This window comes from Macrosteles quadrilineatus, unplaced genomic scaffold, assembly GCF_028750875.1.
Source record: "Macrosteles quadrilineatus isolate MER2022 unplaced genomic scaffold, UCM_ALF_1.0 Scaffold_5__1_contigs__length_97177068, whole genome shotgun sequence".
NCBI classification, from domain to species: domain Eukaryota; kingdom Metazoa; phylum Arthropoda; class Insecta; order Hemiptera; family Cicadellidae; genus Macrosteles; species Macrosteles quadrilineatus.
The window spans coordinates 92,842,730-92,869,137 of record NW_026542598.1 but is presented as its reverse complement, the minus strand read 5'-3'; the positions used below and the strand labels follow the sequence as shown (position 1 = coordinate 92,869,137).

Genomic DNA, 26,408 nt, shown 5'->3' with positions numbered 1-26,408 from the left:
GAAGTGCTAGATGTCGATGAAAACGGCACTAAAACTCACTGTTCCGCTTCCAAATAACTGAACATTTAGCCTACTTAGACTAAAGGTACATCGTTCAAACTTCGTATGAGTGATATCAATAAGTCTGTCTAGGACACTATTGATTCTAATTAAAAGCTTAAAAGTTAATATTTTCTATTTTAAATCTTCAAATAATACTATACTTTGAAATGAGTTTAAAAATATGACATTAAAAAGTTTGTCGGCTGCTACGTTTTTTATTTTTTGGTCAGGTAAGTTGAAAAACAGTGGATTTTGTAGCTAAAGAGTTGAATTTTTGGATCATATTTTTTTTTAATTTTTAGCTGGTGTAGTTTGGTTGTAATTCAAATTGTAATATAGGGGCTACCCGCCGCGCCGCGTTGCGTCATGCGGGCAGATTCTGCCTAAAACCTCACTTGTAATACAGTTATTACATACTCAAGTTTGGAGCTATACAGAAAAGTTACAAAAATAATTAGAAAAACATGGAGTACATATAAATGTTCTTGATTTTATTTTTTGTAGGTATTCATCTAAAAATTAATATTTTTTAGCTCTTTAACAAAAGTTAATATGCCCGTCTGAATATTAAGGAGAGTTGTTTATAGAGTTTCAGAAACTATCTTGTGACTTTGAAAATTAGTACATTGTAAACCAAACACCCGAACTTTACCAAACTTTAATACAATATAGATACATATATAATAAATGAATTTGTAGCTTTTCAAATTTTTCTTTCACCCAAAAAGTTTTTGTTGTGAATTATTTAAACTAACTTTTTCTAAGAAATGGTTAACGCTAGAAAACAAATAAAAAACGTATTTTGAAGGTCATTGTGTTAGTAATAAAAAATGTATAATATAAAGGCGTATTGTCACGGATATCTTTGATATAAACTAACATTTAATTAGTTGCGCTCGCTATTAGGGCTCATCACAGCCGGCAGCCCCATCTTAGTGAAAATTGGTCAAATATACTGGCTTCACGTTGCGGCCAACATGCTCCATCTATTGGTCTTATGTGATCGTTGAGTGATATAAAGTCAATTTTATACTATGTCAAATTCTGTGTTACAGTGTGGTTGGGCTGAACTTTGACTTCCTCGCTCTCAATATCGTCGGGTTTACAATGTACAGCTTGTTCAACATTGGACTCTACTATGTTCCTCAAGTTGAGGTTAGGAAATTGTGTTTTGACTCATTCTTCCTTGTTTTTGCGTGATTGGTTTATGAGCACAATATGACCAGATTTCATGATATAACTAAATTGGGTACACGATAGTGTTGTATCAGTCGAGCATAGTAAGAGATACAGCTGGTTTATCTTGAGATTGGAATCCTAATCACGAATGGTTTTTACTGTTTTTAGCTCTGTGATGATTCTGTAAAGCCGGGTTTACACGATGCCAGTAGGCGAGACAATGGTCTTAGCCAATTGCCATCATGTGGTTGCGGAATTGTCGTAGGCCAGGCAAGTTGAACAAGAACCTGTTCACACGTTGTCAACACTTGTCTAGGCATTTTACAATGAACTAAGGTACTATGGCCAAAAGACAAGACAGCGCTATTTTCCTACATTGTTTGCACGGCGCCAATTGTAACGACAACTGGGGTTTCGAGGGGTGGGGGGCCTCACTGGGCCCAGCTCATTGTCCTCAGTCTACTCAAATCAAATCAAATCAAAAGATCTTTATTCATTTGTAAATACATATTTACATGAATAGTGTCAAACAATGAACACAAATATACATGAACAAGTAGGCTACAATCAACATGATCGGTAGGACATTATTGATCACACTACTCCAGGTTGCTGTTTTCTGAATTTTAGATCTATTATCAAAATTCATCTTAAGGTAACAACAGTAAAAACTCCCGGAGACAACTGAATTTCGGGGTAATTGGCTGAAGTGTTTACATGAAGCCATTAATTTCAAGCCAGTCAGTTGTCTCCTGACAATTGTCTCGTCAACTGGCATCGTGTAAACCCGGCTTAAGATGATAGGTGAGTCCCTCTCAAACTGTTGGTTCACCTACAAAACAAAACAAAAATTATAGTTGCCTTGGACGATGAATTGTAGAACTCCATCACTAAATCACATGATACTCTTAAAAACTGTATTTTAATTTCAAATTTTGGTTTGTTAAAAAAGGACATTTTTTTCAGTGCACACAGTGTGACTCAACCAATACGGTGTAATAGGAAAGAACTTGAACCCTTTTCAGACTGTTAGACATGTATTTAGATATATTGGATTGTTTACTCATTTCTATTGTTTAAATCACAATTCTGTTTTCTAGGAGGAATATTTCCGAAGACATCCTAGAGGTCTAAACCCAGTCCAGTTAAATGACATTGTGTTTGCTGTCCACGCTGCCTTCGCTACGATCCTTACGATCCTTCAGTGCTTCTGTTACGAGGTTTATTTGAATACTCTCAAGCTTAAATTAATTATAAATTAGTGAAACTAAAATATTTCAGCTCTATAGTGATAATGCGTACTCCTTGACGTGATGTAAAAGTATTTTTCATTTAATATTAGTAATACAATATAAAAAATCTGAACTTTTAGTTTTTAGTAAATCTTTTATTTGATTTCTTTATCAAATATTATATTAATGTATTATTCACGAAGATTATTGTGGGCTTCACTCACCTTAATTTTTGTCTGTGATGTCCGGGACTCGTCAAAACACACACACATATATATACAACACAAAATCGTCCACGGCATCAAAAGTCCTTTTGATGCCGTGGACGATTTTGTGTTGTATATATATATGTGTGTGTTTTGACGAGTCCCCGACATCACAGACAAAAATTAAGGTGAGTGAAGCCCACAATAATCTTTGTGAATAAATAACACCTCACCTAAAAGCATGTCGTTCAGAAACATTAATGTATTAGTAAAAGTATTCAATTCCTGGAATTTTGGTTGGGTTATTCATAGAAGTAATTCCACAACATCAGATTTGTATTACAAGTTACAATTTCGAGGGGTTTTATCCTAACTGTTCTGAAAGTAGAATTGATGTTATTGCAATTTTACTTTTAAGTAAAAGTAAGTTAAGTTATCAAATCAGTCTTCTACCTAAAAACAGCAAAGACATAAGGAAAAAATGTAGCACAAGATTTGACTCTAAACATGTGAAATTTTTAACAGAACAAGCATTTTACTCCTTTAAAGAATTTTACAATTTAAAATATTTTAAATAGTTAATTACAATATTCTCCTTGAATCTATTTATTGTAATTTTGTACATTTATGAATAAATCAGATTTTAATTTTATTTGAAGTTAGAGTGCACATTTTAAGTGTTATACAGGGTGCGCCAAAATAACCTGACGGTTTTTAATACTAAATAACTCAAGAACAAAATACAGTTTATGTTTTAAATAATGTTATATTGTACACACTACTATGCCATTTTCATTTATAAAAAATTATATCACTTAGGTGATAACCTTCTACTAAACGCAGGCTTCCCATTTTTTTGTTTTTTTCATATTTGCAGTCATCTTTACCTGATGAATAGAAGCAATCTCTTCCCGGATACACTGCTTGTGTTTAGGGATGGTTCAAAATTTCGAAACAAACCCTTTGTTTTTCAAGTATCCCCATAGCCAAGATTCACACGAAATTAAGTCTGGGGATCACCACGGCACATCGCCAAACCAAGAGATCACTTTATCGGGAAAGAGTTCACGCAAAACTGTCATTGAATAATTGATTGTATGACAAGTAGTGCTGTCCTGTTGAAACCATTTGTTGGTCATGTCTATCCCTCCTATCATTCACAATTGTGGAACCAAAAACCCCTTCAGTATTTCCACATAGTGTTCCGAGTTTACAGTGTTGGCGTTCCCCATTTTGCCCTCAAAAACATATGGTTCGATGACTCCAAACCTTGCCACACCACACTAGACAGTAACTTTCTTTCGGCGAAATGATGTTTCACCAAACATAACCTAAAAATGGCATAACATAAGCAATCGTTTACTACAACAATGAGGTCTCTAGCTTGTATAACAGCTGACTTATTATAAAACAGAAACCGTCAGGTTTTTTTGGCGCACCCTTTAAAAGGTTTTTCTATGAACAAATAACCATTTATAAGTGCTAATTCTCAACTAAACATTTCTGTTTTGCCTAGAGAGGGAGTCAAAGAGTGTCCACCACAGCTAGATCCATCTTGGTTGCGTTTTTCCTCATATTTGTTACTTGCCTCGGACTCGCTCTCTTCAACTACATCGACTGGCTTGACTTTCTGTACGACTGTTCTTACATTAAGCTCACTATCACTCTCATCAAATACATCCCTCAGGTAACAATTTTGTATAATTTAATTATTCATTTGTCTTGACACGTCTGAGATTATTTAGGGGTTTTGTTGCAAGAAAATTATGTAAATTTTGACTTTCTTTTGATGTCAATTATTGTCTGACAAGATAACTGGGCTAATGACAAGTGGATGAAGTATTGTTCAATTTTGCTATTGAACCAGCAATCTTGTAGTTGAAGACAAGCTAAACCATTTGACTACCTTCTATTAATTTTCTTTGAGTCAACAGTTTTTGTCAGAAATTTGGAATCCGTTAAACTAGATGGTTCCGAGTTAAGCTTAGGTCATTAAATGAGCAGCTGTGACACTTTTAGCTAAGTTCTTGACTGTATGTAACCTTTGAAAATTGATAGAATAGACATTCCATTCCCATGTTTAAGCTGTAGACAGTTTTAGAAAGAAAATTCTTGTGGTATGGATGAGCTACCAACAAAGTGTGTTAATGTCAATTGCAGAAGACCTCCCCTCAACCATTGAACCGGACCTAGCTCGGATAACTCAAAAGGTCGGTTCAAACGGGCATCTTTAAAAACTTTAAAAAATGAAGGGCAATTAGTTTGGAAAAATTGTGTGTGCATTATTTACTAAATAAAATAGATATATCTCACATTTTTTTTAGTATCCACGATAGATAAGTCACAAATAAACCCTAAACACGTTTAAAAAAGACACTTTATTTGAAAACACCTATTTTTACAGTGTTATTAAAACCTAAGCACAGTTTCAATTAAATAAATGAAAAGAAAAATGTATTTTTGTAAATAGCTAAAATCTTCTAAATAGGGGGATCAGTATTTTGTTTTGTCTTTAGTTTTAAGTAAGGATTAGTTAATTGACAAGAGTCATCCTGTAAAACAGTTTGTACTGAGAAGCGCTTGCTAATAAAAGGCATTTTTATTTATTTATTTATAAATAAACTAAATGGCTAAACACGCACTTCAATGCACTACACTATTATTATAACTTTGCCACACTGATGACAAATCAGATTTGCTCACTCTACGAACAATGGTGACAAACTGGCAATATGCAATATTTTTTAGGATAAATAATAAATAACTTATTCTTAGTAACATATTGTAGAGTTTAGCGTATTGTTGCCATCACCGAGCGTGGGAGCAGAAATGCCGAGATTCCTAGAAAGTGGTGGATAAATCTAACTGCTCCCAAAACATGGTTGGTTAAAACAAACTGTAATATTTTACGAGCGAGGGCCGATAATCCGATTATCGGTGAAGAAATATTTCCTGTAAACTATAGAGTCTTGGCTCAGCCATAAATTATTGAAGTATCGAAAATAAAAGAGAAAATATAATTTTGACTGCTGTATATTCTGCAAGGGGCTCAACTAACTGGGTTCTAATGGGATTAAAAATTGGCTGCAGCTGGAGCATATAATTGAGATTTCTACTTCAGTATCCACAAATCAATGATGAAACACTCAACAATTTTTGGGTAACATTTCGCTTGGAACACTGAACAATTTTTGGGTAACATTTCGCTTGGTTGATGTTACTAGAGATTAACTAATTCCTCAAATAATTTAAACTAATTCACTAATTTCACTAATTCACTAACTTCACTAATTTTGATCAACTAATTTCTCCTTCGGAGATTAACCTTCCGTTATTTCCATGAAACAGAGTGAGTAATGAATTTCGGCCAACCCTCTATAAAAGGTTGGTATAGACATTGTTTGCTCTACCCAAGAGAGAGTGAGCAGGGGTGCCCAGAGGGGGGGTACTGTGGCGCGTTTGCGCCACAGGAATTTTTGGGGGGGATTATTTTTGAGGGGATTTAGGGGGGGATATTTTTTTGCTAGCTGTCATAATTAATGTATAATTTTGTATAAGCAGCCCGAAAAAGTGTTTCTAAGTAGCTCACTATTAACACCAACAACATTTTGCCGTTCGTAATTAAGATTGCTTCTAAGAATGGTAAAACGCACCTTGTCAGACAATCCTTAATTTACCAGTGTCGAGTTTTACTTGCTAGATATGTATTGGTGGTTCTTTAACTTCAACATCGTCAGGATTTACAAAAGATCCCCTTCTGGAGGTGTCGTCAGAATACGTTACAAACATTTAACACAACACACGAAACCATTACAGATAGGCCTATCAATTCACGCGTGTACATTGCCGTCGGCAGGACTGGAAGTAAACTGAATCTCAGGTTCATGTTATGACGGACCGACGTAGTCTCTGGATTGTCGTCTGCGTTTTCAACAGCTGATATTGGACTATTGTAGTGACTGAGAAGAGTGTTGAAAATATAATGGGTTCTTAGTTTTCACTCAAAAATTTTGTGCTGCTCCCAGTTTTATGTATGTATATATTTCAAACTCCTCAAAGTATTTAATAAATTTCCTTTCGTGCAGTACTGTAGAATTTCGAGACCATCATTTTATATCCAGCATATAAATTGGTTATTATTGTCAATAATTTTGAATGGAAAACTCAATTATGAATCTCATTATATTTTCAACACTCTCCTCCATCACTACAATTAGTCCAATATCAGCTTTGATAACACAGACGACAATCCAGTGACCACATATTTCTGTCATAACCAGATTCAGTTTACTTCCAGTCCTGCCCGCGGCAATATACACGTGTGAATTGATAGGCCTCTCTGTTATCGTTTCGTGTTTTGTGTACAAACGGATTGTCTGACAAGATGCGTTTCTACCATTATTATTCATAAAAGACAATCCTGGGGCTATCAACATGTATTATAAGATTACTTCCTCACAAAAACCTCTTGTACTGGTGGCAATTAAGGTATTGTGGGTATTTTGCCCGGCGATTTTTGTAGAAGGCAGCCTGGGAGTGGCGAGCAACAAGTCAGTCTTATTTCAAGACTCTGTCTATAATTTTAAAACAAGATACTTTTTCCAAAATATTATTAATGCACTCAAATGCGGTTTGAATTCTTAAGCCCTGTAAAAATTAACGCCACCTAATATATTGTACAGTTACAGTACACTGTGTTGGAGTAGAGTAATTCACCGAGTATATTGTTGAATGTTTTTTGAAGACGTTGTCAGATGTTGGCTGACAATACAGATTCGGAATTGTAAATTGAAAAACTTCTAACTCAACCATTAGTTAGATATAATGATTTATTGTTAAATGACGTTTCCTATTAAACATTTAATTTTGCTTATCAGCAAGTTTGTTTTTTGTACCTCCTACTAAATACTTGAAATGCTCGTTCTATGAGGTAAAGGGGGAATTGTCAGATAAATTGGTGGGGGAGGGTAGGTTTAAATAGACGGCAGCATAAATTTGGGGGGGGGGGATTGCTCAAGATTACTATTTACTTCCACCATGTTGGATTACTCCGTTGGCTTGGGGGGGGGGATTGCGCCTCTGGGTTTGGGGGGGATGGGCACCTCTGAGAGTGAGTGACTTTAGGTATGTTTGTTGTAGGCTTTCATGAACTACCAGCGCAAGAGCACGGTTGGCTGGAGCATAGGGAATGTCCTGCTAGACTTCACTGGAGGCATACTCAGCATGGGGCAAATGATACTCAACGCCTACAATTACAGTCAGTATTACCAGCACAGTATATGAAGTTGGGTTTTCTATATGCCAAATATAGCTACAGGATTGGTAACATCATTTACGTTTTCTAGAATCTTTATTTTTTCGGCAAGGGCATTTTCCTAGAATCACAGAGTTTTTTGCATTAGTTTCTAGTAATCTAGTGTCCAAAATTTGTTTCTTTTAAAAACAGTTTTAAAATCTAATATGCTGGGTTTTACAAAAATTCATCTCTCATCCTCAGACAATCTAAATTAATTGTCAAAGTTGAGTTTACTGAATTGTAAGCTTCAGAACATAAAGTAACTGATACTAGGAAAAGTTGTCCAAACCCATTACGTGTTTTAATAGGATATGCCACGAATCAAACCCATTCCTTTAGCACTGAGTTCAGAGATGCTAAGCACACCAGCAACTTATTTTTTTGTGAATAACATTGATAACTTTGAAGTAGGGCAAAACCTTGACTGAATTTCTCAAATGGTCTTCATGTGTTTATTAGTTAACTCTTTTGTCTTTTCAACGTTCTTGTGTTTTAACGCTTCTATAGTTAACCATAACGTGGCTCTTCGGAATGACATGATAATGAAGTAAAAGTATAATTAAATTACACCTGTCCTTGGGAGATCAACTCGGCTACGTTATGGGATGGGATGTTTCATGATAGTGTGTTCAAAGATATTACCATTGCACAAAACATTACATTCCCAATGTTTGATTTCCAGATGACTGGGTATCAATTTTCGGAGACCCCACCAAGTTCGGCCTGGGACTCTTCTCTGTTGTATTTGACATTCTGTTCATCGTCCAACACTACGTTCTATACAGGTGAGACTGGTAGTGTAGCACGCACTTTGGGTAAATATTAACAGTTGTGCACATTTTAAAATATATACCTAACACACTAGTTAAACAAACCTAATTATATAAAACCGTTTTATAGGTCAAATTATTCTATGGAACTTACTACTTACTATTTAGCTACGGAAAAAAAGTCTCTACATTTATTTCAATTCTCACCCTGGCAATAGGTAGTGTGGACAGGCAATATCAAGTGAAATATTTTTCAACCGGCTCGAAGACAAGTGTCTGGAGTTTACCAGTTTCTTGGTTGCGGCGATTTTATAAAATAATTACAAAGGTTAATATAATTTTTGTTCAATTAATATTTCACGTGTGAAAAGCTTACTGTGCACATTTTATCAATACTATTTTATCTTAATTCACGTTCAATTATATTGTCAAGCTTAAAACAGCAGGAGTATTTAAACTCTACAATTCATTTTTCTTCGGTTTTAGTTTTTTTTTGTTTTTTTTTCAAACTCCCACAATCTTGCTCATATTATAATATAGAAATAATTTTTTTTATGTTTGCGTAGATATTATGCAATTTTTTATTAGGTCCACTGTCTAGTCAATTTACAAGTTAAAATCTAATTACCTCATAAATGAGTTTTATAATTTTCAGGGATACTGCTAAACAAAAAACTAAATTATTAAGTTTATTTCTTCACCATGTAAAAAAATTGAAAAGCTATGTTTTAAGTAGTAATGTTATTAAAAGTTGTGTACAGTATTTCACTTATTTTTTTTTAGTAGTAACAATTCCATTGGTTATTGTATAGTGAGAACTAACAAGGGGTTTCTTGTTTTTGTTTGTTGTTGTTGCATTTTGCTTTCTTTTGTAGTGTCTGCATTGTTTACTAATCTTCTTAGTTTGCATTTTTGAATTTTTATATCTGAGATATTCTAATACTTTGCATTATGGTTTTCCACAGAAATTCTTCCAATGAATATGATTTGACATTTAGGGTATGATAGTAAACGATTTTAACATTTAGAAGAAATGCTACCAGTTGGACAGAAGACATCTTTACAAGAAAAAAAAAAGAAATTACAATTACATAATAACATCAAGCTGAGTGTTACAGTTTTCTGCCTTATACAATGGCACTTTCAACATTTTCCAGTACAGTATTATTTAAACTCTTTTTCATGTTTACTTCTAGATATACTAAAGTTTATATATTATCTTTGCTCACCATGTATTTTTAAAGTTTTAGTCCATATCGTTTACCTAATAGGCAAGTTCAAGTTCTAAATTCGTTCAGGAATCCTTTTTTGTCTTTGTTGTTTAAGTTAATATCACAGACAATAACAGGTAAATATTTAAATGTAAAAAAGACAAAAAAAACACGTTAACAGTATTTACCTTTGTCAAAACAGCTCTTCCTTTTGGGTATAACTGTAAGTTTAATGAGATTTTTTACTGTTAGTAATAATATTTGTCAAAATATAAATATCTGTGATATAAGTGGTACATTAAGTTTTAGCTATAAATAGTTTATTCAAAGTTGACTAAAAACAGTATTACTTTATTACATAATTTAAAATCAATTAAAAGACACTTATGACTTTTTTGTAGAAAGATGATGTTAAAGATAGTGTTTTTTTTACTTTTTAGGTATTGTGAAACATTTTATGTATCGAATAAACAAAAAATAAATAAAGAAGTCACACATGATTTAACTTAACATAGTTTTACTGTTTTACATTTCTCTCTTTTGTGTTGTGTTTAAAATCTAGGGCTGATAAGTTAAAACATTGACTGTGTACACTATGCTATAAGACAAATAAAATATATTGCCATAACAGCTAATCCTAGATTACTAGCATTAGACCCCTAGATTAATATATCTATTATTTTTCATATTTCTTGGTATAGTTTACATTTGTTTGACAAATTAACACTGAATTGCATAAGCCTTAAAAGGTTTGTTCGCAGCACCTTTTACTAAATTTCTTTCCTTCCTGTTATGTCGAGTCAGTCACAATATTAGCTTTTCTACTTCTAGCACTTGTTTAACGTAACAATTTGTATTATAATTTTTAATCTAAGAGTATCTAACTGGACTTGCTACTTGTGTTGTGTAGAGTGTACATAGTCAATGGTAAGCCCAGAAATAAACATAAGTAGCATCGGAATCTGTGATCACCAAGTTGTTATGCTCCTAATCATTGTTATTTAGATAGATTGTAAAGTTAAAGCTTTTGTAAATATATTTTATTTTTCTCCATGGCTCTTCTTTTCCCTCAAGCTTTGTGATTTTTTTTTGAGTTTGTTGAGTGAGAACTAGTTTAATCGTAACATTTTTGTATAACTTAAAACTTTTCTGTATCTTCTGTTTTTTTCTTTTTTTGTAAATATGATAAACTGCATGATGGCTGCAGAAGGTAGGTAGTATTGTTTTTTGTTTATACCTTCTTAGTTTCTTTACATCTGTTGCTATTATCTTTTTCCAGATATTTACAAAGATATAACTCACCGAGTGTGCTACAGTCTCAGATCATATTTTCTTTCTTCTGTTTCTCAGATAGCTGGAGTGACAAAGAATCTATAACTTACAATAATTTGTCCTATAAGCTTGGTTAGAAAGTTGGTGTATTTGACCATAGACAAATGTAATAAAATATAGACTGTCAAAGAAAGGTTCTGCGATGTGGCCGCTAGAGTGTGCTCGGTGTTAGATTCGCTGCAGTTGTCAGCTCCTTGCCGTCTGTCACCAGCACTACCACACATGCGCTGCAGCGGTGTGCGCTGTAACTACATGGCACTCCTAGCGGTGGACGCCAGAACATATGCTAACTGCAGCATTGCTGTCGGTCTATATTTAATTCTTTTGTCTATGATTTGACAGAAGTTAGTAATTTACATCAGTACACTCCGTCAGTCGCTCAATTGAATTATGTCTTTTTTTATTAAAAAACTGATTACATCTTTGACATAAAGATGGAATGTCTAACTGAATCAATAATCATATTTTATGTTTGATCCTTTGTAAATGTCTCACAAATTGTTATTTATAAACAGTATGATCCACATTAATGATCCTCAAAAGTCTCGGTAATGTTTCTCTTTTAATAAAAAATCCACCGACTAATGTATTTATCAAAACATATTTTACCAAATATTTTAGGAACCACCCAACTATTTTATTTTCTCCCTCTCTACCAAGGTACTGTGGACGCTATAAGTCAGGTGTTGTTGATAGATATGTGTTGTGAAAATAATTTACTATTTAGATAAATTTTGTTGATAATAAAAAACTCGTGAAGAAATGTTGTAGATACTTATTACGTCGAAGTTATAATAGGCAAGCCAGAATGTTGACTGATAATTTATTAAAATGATCTTGATTTGTATCTGATAACAGATGTGCATCAGTGTAAGTGTTAGTCAATGTAAATTTTATTTACTAATTTTAAATGTTAATGAAGTTTGTTTCCAGTCTTAAACAAACCAAACATGGCAAGTGTGGGATATCTGACCTACATTAGTATGACCATTGCATGAGTTAAACCAGCTACATGTTAAGATGCTGATCTATGTAATGAAATTCAATAAATACATTTTTTTCCGAGCAGTGTCTTCTTGTCACATTTTTTCAGAGTGCATTCTTTTGGTTCTCAAAAAATAATTACTATTACAAAATTATGAATTGATGTACAATTGATCGTATTTTACTTTATGTGGTTATTACGGCTATCTTATTACTTAAAAGTTACTGGGGAGCGAGCTGGCGTAGTGGTTAGAGTGGCGGGACTTCAATCCCTGAGATCCCGGGTTCTATCCCCGCCAAGTCACCAATGGATTTTATCTAAGTGATAATGCCGCAACCACTAGGTCTAGCCTAAAGTAATGTGAAAAACAATCCCAGGCTCGTGCCTAGCGTTCTGGGAAAAAAAACTTGAAGTTACTGTGAATTTACAATGAAAACCCACTAAATGTACATTTTTCCTCCTAGTAACTCTCTTTAACTTTGTTATGTAATTTCATTTACAAATTAATTATTTAGGTAGGTACCTATCTGGATTACACATTTTGTTTTACATTTCATACGGTTAACACAAAGTTTCACAAAGATTAATTATTAAAAGCAGAGAAAGTAAATGATTACACAAGTAACTACAGTTACTACCTCTACAAAAAGTGGTATAAAAATGAATTCCTGTCGTTAGAGGTAGCTTTACTCCCAGTTAGGTAGGGGGAGTGAGGTGGTCTAGTGGTTAAAGCGTGGGACTCTGGTTTCTGGGGCCCCGGGTTCAAATCACCAATGGATTTTATCTAAGTGATAATGCCGTAACCCCTAGCCTGAAGTAATGTGAAAAACGATTCCGGGCTCGTGCCTAGCGTCCTAGTACAAAAAAAAAACCCCAGTTAGGTATACAAGTTAAATTATCATTAGAAATATTCTGAATGCAAGACCCTAACTACCGTACTTACCTTATGTGCCAAACTTACGAAAATTATGTTATAATGACATTATTATCTGAAGTGGTGAAATTCACGTAGTTGCAGCTAACTGCCACACTCACTTCGGAGAAGAATATACAGGGACAAGACTAGGAAAGGGGATTGAGGTTTCTCCTCCTCATTCCTCAAGCCGAAAGTGTTATTGCTTGTCCACTCACTGTTAGGGGAATTTTGGAGCAGTACCTCAGCCTCAGATTTGCAGAGTTGTGCCTGTCGTAATAAGTGTGAATGACTTGATCTACAAGAATTAGTATTGGAGGGATGTTAAAATATCAGGCCTTCAATTTGTATTTCTTTTACACACTTTGAGAGTTTTCACAACTAAATCTTGCTTATCACACAAAAAGAATAGAACTGACAGTGCTGAAGTGCTCCAGTATCACTTTTTAAATCTCCAAAACATACCAAACTTGTTTTTTGCTGTGCTAAGGTGTTTGCGGTTACTGGTTGAGTTTTACGCTTGAGTTACTGCAGTTTGTGAAGAGTGTTGAGAAGAGGTGATGGTGTAAAACAAACAGCTGCTTACAATGTTGGACATAAACTCAACATCTGTACATAGCCAGGGAGTGATTCAAGAGTCTAACTTATGAAATAACTGTTCCAGAGGACATCTCGACTACTTTGATGGTTGCCTTTACCAACCAAACAAAAAGGGGCTCAGTTTATACATTGATCTGCCTCACTTTATTATTGAGGAGGAAACTTACAATACTTGAGGTGTCAGTGATATGATTTGCAATAGACTTTAGCTTGATTGTATACTCCTAGTTGGTATGTTGACTAAAATATCGACCAGAGAGTTAGAAATAAAAATAATCTAAACTTATAAAGTAATTCAAATGTTAACCTTCACTGAATAAAAAATAATGTAAAGAAAATAAAATTTGTGGGAATAGTTTATATTAAGATAAATTTACGATCTGGCCATTCAATTTTCACGTCATTCATTCGAATGTGGAATTAGCACAGTCTAAATGAATTCACAGAAAGCTTAAGGTATTCGTATGGCCAGTGAAAAGAATTGGTACTGTGTAAAAATTATGAATTGATATGGACATTTTCCAACTTTGGGATGCTTTACAAAGAAGGAATGAAAACCAAATTTTCTACAATCTAACTTAAAAAAATTAGGCCTAAATCAATCATACAAACTTAAAAAATATTGAACAATGACTTAAAAAACATCAAACTAAGGTAATAATCTTATTGCTGTAGGGTTAAGTATAAAATACATCTGATGTATGATGATTAATGTATGATGTAATAATTAAACAATAAAGAGTTTCAATGATAAATCTATTGATTATTTTTGCATCACCTTATCATCCTTATTGCAACAATGTCTAATATACCTCATCATTCAGGCCAAAAGCTACCTAGAATTGTAAATTGTGGTAAGTGAAATTCATCTAGCCAACGCAGATGCATGGATTACATCTAAGGTCTTATATTTTTTGCAACCAACGTATCATATCTTTCATAGAATATTGTAGAAGATTAGTGGCTCTTATTCGGCATACTAAATTCTGTCTTTGGAGTCAAATTATTGCTATAGTCTTATCATACTTGTTTTAAAATCAGATTCAAGCTAAGTAAGATTTAATTGCTTTCTCCAGTTCTTTTGTGAGCTCTTAGGTTCTACCTGAGATTAGACGGATAAAAGTTTTGGTTGAGTTGGTTTTGTTTATTGGTAATCAGTTATAGAGGTCCTGTCTGAAGTCACTTGTATACATGGCCTTGATTGTGAGGATACTGGTTATCAATCAATATAACCGGAGCAAATATTTTAAGAGATTGTTTCCTGAATGGAAGGAGACAATAAAACATGGATTGTCTAGTGAATACATTCAGCTGTATTATATCTAGACAATGTTGGTAAAAAAATGTGAACTTCTAGTGTGTTGAGCCCAAGGTATATTTTAAGGGTTCCTTCTGGCTTGCTCATTTTAATACCATCATTGCTGTCTTTGCTTTTGAAACTTAGAAACCTGGCAAACCATACAGATGTAGCAATGGCAGGTAAACATAAATTATTCAAAACTTGTTTTATCCCAAAAGTAACAGTCTATTGATCTTACTTCATACTCGAGTAAAAAGACCTCCCGTATTTAAGGTTGTCAGCTGTGTGTATTTTTGTATAGGTAGTATAGGGATATGGATGTGGAGAAGACATCTAGACAGCTGTGATAAGTGTCATTTTCAGTAGTTAGTAACAATGGCGTGGGATTGTGAGCATCAAGTGGTTAATGTGAGTTTATTTTTAATGTTGGTCCAGTGATTACTACTCAGCGAGCGTTTTGCATTCGGTTTGAACTTGGCCGAAACAACTCTGTTTCTAATAGGAAAACTCTTCAACTTTGTGCAACAAGTTCTGCATCAAAACGGAAAGCGTCTGGCTGTAACGACCCAGAAAATGTGAGAGCGCCGAGTTAGAGCGTCCATCCAGCAACCAACAAAACGTTCGGCAACCAAACACGCACCTGCCCAAGGAGTGTTACAAAATCCTACATTGATATCTTAAAATGCACCTGTACAAGATTATGGTTACTTAAATAAGTGAGGGAGATTTACAAATTTGCAGAGCTGCGTGCGGGTACACTTCATAATTTACCCTAAAGTGCTGGTTTGTTTTTGTCTGATAAGGCCTACTTCCACTTGCCAGGTACAATAAACAAAATTTCCGATACTCGGCTGCAGGAATGACCACTGTACAGCTCCCGTGTGACAGTTTAGTGTGCAATTACTGAATTTTATGTTTAGCGTCCATATTGAAGAAGATGAGATAACGGCACCAGTCAACTCAATTTGCTACTGTTAAATGATCAAGAGCTGAAATTAAGCCAAATTGTTGATGAAAGTGAAAAGCGAGAAATCTGATTTTAACAAGACAGCCATAGCACACACTGAACAGCGTTATGTAGCAATTTTGAGAGAGTTATTCCTGGATGTCTTATCTCTTTGAGAGGATAGATCAACTGGCCCACTAGGTCATTTGCCCCACAAACCTTCAAAGCTCTTTAGGATGCAATCACTCAAGCAGTGGCTGCCATTCTACTAGAAATGATACGGCAAACAATGGAAAACTCCCAGAAAAGGCTTTGTCAATGTGTCAAGAATGGACGATGCCATTTACCAGATAATTTCCAAAACTGAATCGTGTAAAATGACATATTATTGGCACTTCATAAATAAAAGTATATTTTTTGTCTATATTTTTTTTTGCTTATATTACCTTTTGAAATACGGGAGCCAGGCCCTGTATTAAAGTTAGAAACATTTAGAATTTTGTAAAATCCTTTTTGTAATAATTTTAGTTATTTTTGAAAATATTTGTGATGTAAATCTGAGTTTGAATTGCATTGTTGTTGCATGTGTTTCAACTACTTTTATGGTAAAAAGTTAAAACTGTAACATTGCATCTAAAAAGCTAGCACGAATTGTTTTTATGCTACACCTTTGTAAGCTATGATTTGTCCTCGTTTCCATGACATGTTACTGCTGCTACAGTAATATCCTTTACTTAATTTTGTTACAACTATTAGAGATTAAATAAGTTGTAATATCTGTTTGTTAATACCTGGCAAATCATAAAGGCACAAGCAAGATAATTAGTTAATAATGTTGAATTTACACTCGGCTTGTCAACTTCAATATTGTATTTTCAAACTATAAAAATCTACTGCAAACTATAAAAATCTACATTATAATATGTGAATCTGTTCTCTTTTAATTAAAAAATGTAGTCCTCGAAGTACACTGATTTGATGTTACTATCTATTTAGTGACATTTTTATTAACTCATATTTTTACTCTATGGTTGTTTCTAGGTTTATGACAGTATAGTTAGTTGTAATAAAGATTAAAAAATCAAAGGGAGTTGGTTTGATTAGTGTTGCAAACAAACAAGAGCAGAATAAGAGCTTACATAGTTAGATAATAAACACAAATAATCTTAGTAACATTATTATTATGAAACCAATAATCTTGAAAAGAAAGGCTAGTGAAATTGCCTTATTTAATACCACCAAAGCAAAATCTTAGACATGTGTCAGTTGTGCGAAGATTAATTTCTAATTTTTAGAAAGGGTTTTGCAGCAGACCTTACAGAAACCAGGACACCCCTAAAGGAAATGGGATCCACACAAAGAGAAATAAGTACAAATTGATTTGCATGGATTAAAAAATGTTCAGATCAAGACATTTAAATGCTTAACTAAAAGATTATATTTGTTTCAGAAATCCTTACGAGCCAATCCCTGGGAATGTTTTTGTCCAAGCAACAGAAAACGAAGTCATCACTGACCCAGGAGGGTCTGAAACAGCTGACTCTGAGAAACTCACACAGGTGACTGGAGCAGACGACACCCTAGGAGGAGACTAACAATGAACACTTCTCCAGCTGAGTTTGTACCATCTGAGATATCCTTATAAAGAGGAGATGGTTAATCCTTAACTGTGAATTACCTCCAACTAGTGGAACATTATCACTCGGTTTGAGTGAAAAAGTTGTGAAGTAAGTGAGACATTTGTGAAATGCCAGTTTTGAATTTGGTCAGATTTATAGAAATAGTTTTATATTTTGTATTTGATTTAAGTAGTATTCGTAAGCACTTTTACACGTTTTATTAACAAGTTTAATTGTGCTATACTAGTTAGTGACATAAGAGTTTTGTACTGTAAAGGCATTTATACTTTACTGTAAAACCAATTCCAGATACAAATTATTACAATTTTATTAAACAGTATGAGCGCTTGAGTTAAGTATTTTTTTTAGGAAAGGAATGGAAGTTGGAGAAATTGAATGAGTTGAAATTAGAGGATGATTAAATCCACACTTGTCGCTAGAAATTGCATTCCTCCAAGTCTGATGTAGTTATAGTGATGCTAAATATGATAATGATATTTTTATTACATTGATACTGGCTGTATTTTACATATATTGTGTGTTGTTAAGATACTGACAATATGAACTTATTGTGTTTTATGTATAAATATATATATAAAGTAAAACCACAAATTAACATATGGTACCTTCTTATAGATTATAATTATCTTGATATTAATTACCTTATATGAATGGCTGAATATATTTTATCTCAGAAATACTTTGGTATATTGATGTCAAATAAAATGACAACCAAATAGATCAATATTCAAGTATTGCCCATGAATAATCAAGGTCTCCATATTCACTCTAAACCCTGGCCTGATAATATTGTGCCTTTATTAGAAAATGTCCATTGTTTAGCATACAACATAGTCTGTGTTCTGTGTTACCTCTTAGAACATGTTATTAATAATAATAGTTAACACTTCTTTTTAGGCAACTTGTAAACACCTAAATTATTAAGCATAAATTTTATTTAAAAATAATTTTGGATGTTTGGTTTTAAAATCACAGTGTCATTCATGTAGTAAATGTTTTAAAATGATCTACTGAAACATGATACTATGTTGCTAATTTTCATGCAGGTGTTTATATATTTTATTTAGGATGACTTTAAGCAGTCCACTAATTATAGAAATGTTCCTGTTGGTCATGGTGTAGCCGTAAATTTCCCAGTGCTGACCAATGTCCCAAAGAGATACTGGTTGCTTATCAATATATAGGTTCTTTGGAAAAGCAGAGTGGAAACACAGTTCCGCCCCACTACACCAATGCTGTTGGTAGCCTATTCTTTGCGTTTAAAATATTCTGTACTCCATACTTCAAATTAGTCATTTGGCCATTAACTGAAAAAAATTATGATTATGTATAACAATGATTACCGGTACTATCTTATTACTTGTATGATATTATTTTCTAATTATGTCTACTCAAAAATATACTGTAGAATAATTCCCTAGATATAAATAACCAAGTTCTTTTGTGTAGTTGTTTTTCTTTGCATGACTCCTGGACAAAATAATCTTTCTTGTATATGAATTTGATAGTAGAATAAATAGAATTCATTAAATCAACAAAAAGCTGACCAGTTTTGTAGCTAGCCAAAGTGATCTAAAACCACTGGGATGGTCAATTGTTTTCATATTGTCACCTCTTCATCATATTGTAAAATATTAATTATTGAGCGGAGCGAGCGAAGCTCTTATACGTCGACTCTTATGCATTTCGTAATACGCAAACTCCTCCTAGACGGCTGAATCAATCGTTTTCAAATTTTGCATGGTGATAAAGACCATATCGGTGAGTGCCAACATCTATATGGCATTAAAAAAGTCCCTCAGGAATCCGCCCCACTGGGTCTCAAAGTTTCAATGTAATCCTTATGGAAGCAGTATTTGACACATAAACAAAGACATATGATCAGCTGTTGACTTTTGAATGCAGTAGATAAAGAAATAGCTGATAGCATTATTTCACAGATATTGGAACAGAAACGGTATGGATCATAAATATACTCAAATGACGACACTAGCTTGAGGTCCGTGACGTAGGAAGTGATGAAGGATGTGCAGTGTGGGGGGGGGGGGGGGGGAGCAGTCTGGAGTGTGGACACTGTTTATGACGATTAGATTTAGGTATCTGCATTCCTAAAATTCTATGGGAAGGGAGGAAAACGGGTCCGCGGCGTAGGAAGTGGTGAAGGAAGTAGTCAAGGCGAGCAGTCAGGAGTGTGGGAACTGTTTATGACGATTAGATTAAGGTATCTACAATCCTAAAATGCTATTGGAAGGGAAGGAAACAGGTCCCCGACGTAGAAAGTGGTGAAGGAAGAGGAGTAAAGACAAGCTGTTTGGGGAATGGGATCTGTTTATGACCATTAGATTATGATATTTGCAATCCTATGATGCTATGGGAAGGGAGAGAAACAGGTCCGTGACGTAGGAAGTGGTGAAGGAAGTAGTAAAGGCAAGCAGGACTGTGGGAACTGTTTGTGACGATTAGATTAAGGTATCTGCAATTCTAAAATGCTATGGGAAGGGAGGAAAACAGGTCCGCGATGTAGGAAGTGGTGAAGGAAGTAGCCAAGGCGAGCTGCCCGGAATGTGGAAACTGTTTATGACGATTAGAATAATGTATCTACAATCTTAAAATGCTATGGGAAGGGAGGGAAACAGGTCCGTGACGTAGGAAGTGGTGAAGGAAGTAGTCAAGGCGAGCTGTCCGGAGTGTAGGAACTGTTTATGACGATTAGATCATGGTATCTGCAATCCTAAAATGATATGGAAAGGGAGGAAAACAGGTTCGTGACGTAAGAAGGGGTGAAGGAAGTAGCAAAGGCGAGTTGTTCGGAGTGTGGGATCTGTTTATGACCAATAGATTAAGGTATTTGCAATCCAATAATGCTAAGGGAAGGGAGGGAAACAGGTCCGTGACGTAGGAAATAGTGAAGGAAGTAGTAAATGCGAGCTGCCCGGAATGTGGAAACTGTTTATGACGATTAGAATAATGTATCTACAATCTTAAAATGCTATGGGAAGGGAGGGAAACAGGTCCGTGACGTAGGAAGTGGTGAAGGAAGTAGTCAAGGCGAGCTGTCCGGAGTGTAGGAACTGTTTATGACGATTAGATCATGGTATCTGCAATCCTAAAATGATATGGAAAGGGAGGAAAACAGGTTCGTGACGTAAGAAGGGGTGAAGGAAGTAGCAAAGGCGAGTTGTTCGGAGTGTGGGATATGTTTATGACCAATAGATTAAGGTATTTGCAATCCAATAATGCTAAGGGAAGGGAGGGAAACAGAGGTCTGTGACGTAGGAAGTGGTGAAGGAAGTAGTAAAGGAGAACAGTCCGGAGAGTGGGAACTTTTTATGACGATTAGTTTAAGGTATCTGCAATCCTAAAATGCTATGGGAAGGGAGGGAAACAGGTCCGTGACGTAGGAAATAGTGAAGGAAGTAGTAAATGCGAGCAGTCCGGAGTTTGGGAACTGTTTATGACGATTAGATTAAGGGATCTGCAAGCCTAAATGCTATGGGAAAGAAGGGAAACAGGTCCGAGACGTAGGAAGTGGTGAAGGAAGTAGTCAAGGCGAGCAGTCAGGAGTGTGGGAACTAAACACCTCGTCATAGAAAATTGTGAATGAATCAGTAAAGGCTAGCAGTGTGGAGTTAGGGGAATGTTTGTGGAAATTAAATTAACGTATTTCAAATACTAAAATGTAATGGAAAGTGATGAAAACAAGTCCACGATGTAGGAAGTTAGATTAATGTATATTTAATCCTAAAATGCTTTGAGAAGGAAAGGAAACAGGCCCACGACGTAGGAAGTGGTGAAGGAAGTAGTAAAGGCTGGCAATGCAGAGTGGGGGAACCGTTTGGGCAGTAAGATAAATGTATTTAATACTTAAATGCTATGAGAAGGGAAGGAAACAGGCCCTACGATGTAGGAAGTGGTGAAGGAAGTAGTAAGGCTTGCAGTGCAGAGTGTGGGAACTGTCTTTGGCAATTACATTAATGTATCTGCAATCCAAAAATGCTATGAGAAGAGAGGGAATCATGTCCACGACGTAGGGGGTGGTGAAGCAAGTAGTAAAGGTGAGCAGTTTTGAGTGTGGGAATGGATTAATGTATCTGCAAAGCTAAAATGCTATGGGAAGAGACTGTAGACTGTAGGTTAAAATGATTACGAAGCATGAATCGATACATGCAATCGTTTACAATATAAATTTACAACTGAGTTGACAACAGCCCATTTTTACTCCATAGAGGCTAAAAACGATTTTTCCCTAAAGAGTAAAAATGCTACTTTAGACCAGCAACGCATGTATTAAAAACGACTGTTTTCACTGCAGTATGACAAAAACAATATAATATGAACCCTTGATGACTCCGCTCAATTTTGTGGATGCCTCTGCGAACGCCACCTAGTTTATTTACATTCCTACTGCTTTAAATAAGTAAACCATATATATTATTAAATTCTTGGTTATTCTCTGATAAATGCCCATCCCAAAGAGTAAATGCCACTGTGTTAAACTTAACCTTAACAAAGAAAAACACAATTTATTTGGTTTTCATCATAGAGCACAAGATAGCAACATGGTACAAAAACAAATCAAAACAGGCTTCAGGCATTACAATAGGATAAAATGTCAACTTTAAGTATCCACAGTCTATTGTAAAAGAAAAAGGTACCTATAGCCCTGCTGGACACTGCAAACTTATTTTTATACTTTTAGTTCAAATTCCCACTTATTTAGTTGATATTTTGAAGTAATTAAGGAGCTTAAAAACAGAAAAATATTAAACACCTTGCTGAAATGATATATTTATTTACATCTTAGAAAACTAACATTCATTTTTGTAATTTAACTACTGGTAGTCAGTTTTCCTATCAATATCAATACTATACACATGTACAAACTATAGATACAAAGTAATGATACAAAATCTATCAATAAACACAACAATCACAGATTATATTCTCACAATTAATCCAACTTTAAGTATAAAATTTAAAAATATATATTCCTCAGTAAAAATTAAGAGTACCTAAGTAAATTGTGTGACTTATAATTTTCTTTACAGTTGATAGATAATAATATAAACTCATATTTTTGCTTACAAACATATTTTAAACTTTTAGTACAATATAAGTACATTCTTTGCTTCATAAGTATATACAGAGTAATGAAATAGGTTTTTCTTTTTTAATCCAGACTTGGAACAGAATATAGAATACATAAACTAATCACTCATTCTTAACATTCATTAATATACACATAATAATAAACAAAATCCACATGTACGCAGGTAAAGCTGAATACAAAAGGACAAATGAGCAAATAAATTATTCACTATGACAAGAGCTCAGTCGGTTTGCGGGGAGTGAATAGAAAACTGATAAATCTGGTGGCAAGACTTGCAATTAAAGTTAAGGTTTATATTCAAATTTTGATATTCCCGCTTTTGTACAGATTGTTTACAACCCATGTTTACAATTTACTCAGCACAAGGGATGGTCAGTGTTATCATAGACAAAAAGAATGAAATATAGACCGTCAGCTGTGCTGCGGTTACCATAGGTTCTGGCGCACACCGCTGGGAGCGCCACGGTAGTTACGGCGTACGCGCTACGTAAACTACAGCGGTGTGCGCCGGAACCTATGGTAACCATGGTAACCACAGCACGGCTGACAGTCTATATTTCATTCTTTTTGTCTATGGTGTTATGCATTGAATACGACATTTAAACTTTTTAAACAATAGCTTTGAAAAAATAGTTTTTTAAAAGTGAGCTTGGGGTTAACTGTTTGATTTTTCAAATTAGCTCTGTGCCACATTTACATTATAATAGAGTAGAATTATCAACCTTAACAATATTATATTCTAAGAATAGGTACTCGGTGAATCTGAAGATCATGACTTGACCTTTGATGGCTCAAAGGAATCCCTTACAAGGTCGTCAGGATCTGGAAACAATGTTAAAGTAAATAACCAGAATGTGAATAAATAACTTTAAGACTATAGATATTGATGAATGAAAAGAAAATATTCCCTTAAATGCTTATGGTAAGTGTTCTTTCAATGCTTAAGAACATTTAGTGATTCCCAGGCCAAAGATATCACTTATCCAGCTTTCACATGTGTCTTGGAAGTTAATATAGTCAGTGGCGTAACAAATTTGTACGGGCCCCACTGCAAACTTATTTTTTGGGCCCCCCTCACATGAGTTATTTTTAGACCACCACAACATAATCAAATGCCCTTCTCCTCCCCCCAGAGTTATTTTTAAACCACCGATACAATGATCAAACAGATTAATCATAAAAAAAGTGGTAAATAAATTATGAAAAAAATATTAAATTACAAATTAAAATATTAAAATATGGGTTATGTTCCATAAAAGGGTGTGTTAAGTATTTCAGTCGTGGTTTGATGAAAGTGTTACATCACTACATCACTATATATCAATATTATTGTTTGTAAATAGTTTTGAAATCAAATTAAAAAACCTTATTTTCCATCTATCTATCAGAATGTTTATACAGGGGTGACTGTCGGGAACCGGACGTTTTTTAAATGAATATTACAACCTTATTTTATATAGTAAAATTATTTAATTGTTGAATATATATTGGTGAAAACATACCATTTCAAAAAACATATGTTTCATGGAACCTTTTATCCTAGTTTGGGTTTATTTCTTAAAGATATCATGCATGTGATGGCCGTTAACCTGGATACAGGTTTCCAACCTCTGGAGAAAATCATTACGCACTCTCATCAATATGTCTTGTTCAATCAAATTCACCTCTTCGGTGATTGCATCTTTTAGCTGCAATAATGTTTGTGGTTTGTGAACATAGACAAGAGCTTTCAAATATCCCCATAAGAAATAGTCACAGGGCGACAAATCTGGTGACCTCGGCGGCCACGGCACGTCACCAAAACGTGAAATCAACTTGCCAGGGAACATCTTCTTCACAACTCGCATCGATGCAGCGGCAGTATGCGCTGTGGCGTCATCTTGTTGGAAGTAAACATTTTTCACATTTATTCCTCGCCTCCGAAGTTGTGGCTTGAGATATGTTTCCAACATGTGAACATAGCGTGCAGAATTCACTGTCACTGTGACTCCATTTTCCTCAAAAAAATACGGACCAATTATCCCAAAGTGGCCTACAGCACACCAAACCGTTACTTTTGGAGAGTGGAGTGGTTTTTCATGAAAGTTACATGGATTTTCAGGAGCCCAATATTGTAAGTTTTGTTTGTTCACTGAACCATTTAAGTGGAAGTGAGCTTCGTCGCTTATTAACATCATTACATCAGGATTATCAGTAAACAACACCTGCATACGTACTGCGAAATCTTCTCTTTGTCCATAGTCCCTCTCTTTCAGTTGCTGTACCACCTGTATTTTGTAGGGATGAAATTTCAAATCTGAATTTAAAATTATTCTGACAGAATCGCGCTTCATGCGTAGCTCTTGTGCGTGTCTTCGTGCAGAGCGACCCGGGCTCCTCATCAAATCAGTTCTCACTGTGGCGATGTTGTCTGGTGTTCTCACTGTTCTTGCAGGACCGGGTGGCTTTTTCTTTGATACTGTTCCTGTTGTTCTGAACTTGTGCACCCATCTTAGCAATGTATTCCGGGTTGGAACAAGGCCGGAACCGTGTCATTTCGAGCAATATTAAAGGGGTGTCGGAAGATACGCTGTGTTTTGATAACGGATTCGCCATTTTTAATAAATGTATCATATGCAAAAAACACGATGCTGAACTGACCACTGATCCATCGTGACTAAAATGGTAAAGCTCACTCAAAACAATGACATAACCTCAATCTCCCTAGCACGTGTAGCAACAACGTAACAGCTGTTGCAAATTTGTCCGGTTCCCGGCAGTCACCCGTTATCAAGGAGGTTAAAAATTTTACATTTAATTTATCACACATGTTAGGCTATCCATTTTTATTACCCTGATAATTAGACTAATTCGTAAATTACAAGGCAAAAATGTGGTTTGAATTCCCATATTAACCCCCTTAGTCCCCTTAGTTGCCTTTTGCTGTATTGGCTATTAATTAACATCTATGCCTTAAGGAATATGTCGGACTTGGTCCCTTTCAAAACTAAAAGGTTTGGTCACTCATCCTACACTCATCTCCATTAATTCTTGGCTTAAAATACCTACATTGGTATGGTCGCCAATTTTAAAGTAAGTTATTAAGGCCAATCGATCAATTATTTAAGATGGGGACGCCACTATGTGCGTATTTTAACCCAAATATGGGTGAAGGATGAGAAAGTATTAATTTATTAGGTTAGTTAAATCTTTGGTTATAATTAACTCATACACTAAAAGCTGGTTAATTTAATAGATTGGCGTACTTTTATCACAGGCTAAAATAGCCTATTGCATTTGTTATTTTATCTTTGTATGTCTTTGTATGCGTTTATCTTACAACAAATGTCTTTAGTATTGGTTAATTGTGAGGTTAAATAATATATGGGCTAACAAAAACAGTCAGTATAGTAGCAGTATATTGTATTTAACAAAATACAATCAATATTATGACAAAACTAAAATGTTAAATAATACAATATTAAAAGCCCCAGCCAACGTTCATGACTCCAGGCTCCAAAGTAACAAAATGTTTACAGACAACATAAGCAGTGTACAAAATCACCGAGAAGTAAAATATTTCTCGGTGACGAAAGTAAGATTGCATAATAATCAAAGACCCTTGTTATAACACGTTAAATTTTTTACCCTAGTTCGTTATCACTGA

General features: G+C 34.7%; 2 protein-coding genes across 4 annotated transcripts in view; one reads left to right on the top strand and one right to left on the bottom strand.

Moving 5' to 3' along the window:
- Positions 1-18,599, top strand: part of LOC128993998 (cystinosin homolog) — a 39,054-nt gene extending 20,455 nt beyond the window's left edge. The window contains exons 6-11 of the mRNA XM_054418184.1: positions 1,098-1,197; positions 2,322-2,441; positions 4,176-4,346; positions 7,799-7,916; positions 8,638-8,740; positions 17,463-18,599. Of these exons, the coding sequence (XP_054274159.1) occupies positions 1,098-1,197; positions 2,322-2,441; positions 4,176-4,346; positions 7,799-7,916; positions 8,638-8,740; positions 17,463-17,607 (757 nt within the window). The 3' untranslated portion in view covers positions 17,608-18,599. The remainder of the gene's footprint in view (positions 1-1,097; positions 1,198-2,321; positions 2,442-4,175; positions 4,347-7,798; positions 7,917-8,637; positions 8,741-17,462) is intronic.
- Positions 18,600-22,415: 3,816 nt separating this feature from the next.
- The window catches only part of LOC128994041 (uncharacterized), a 78,988-nt gene continuing 74,995 nt past the window's right edge, over positions 22,416-26,408 (bottom strand). For all 3 annotated transcript variants that reach the window (XM_054418249.1, XM_054418251.1, XM_054418250.1), the window contains exon 8: positions 22,416-23,584. In XM_054418249.1, coding sequence (XP_054274224.1) covers positions 23,532-23,584 — 53 coding nt within the window. In that variant the 3' untranslated portion in view covers positions 22,416-23,531. The remainder of the gene's footprint in view (positions 23,585-26,408) is intronic.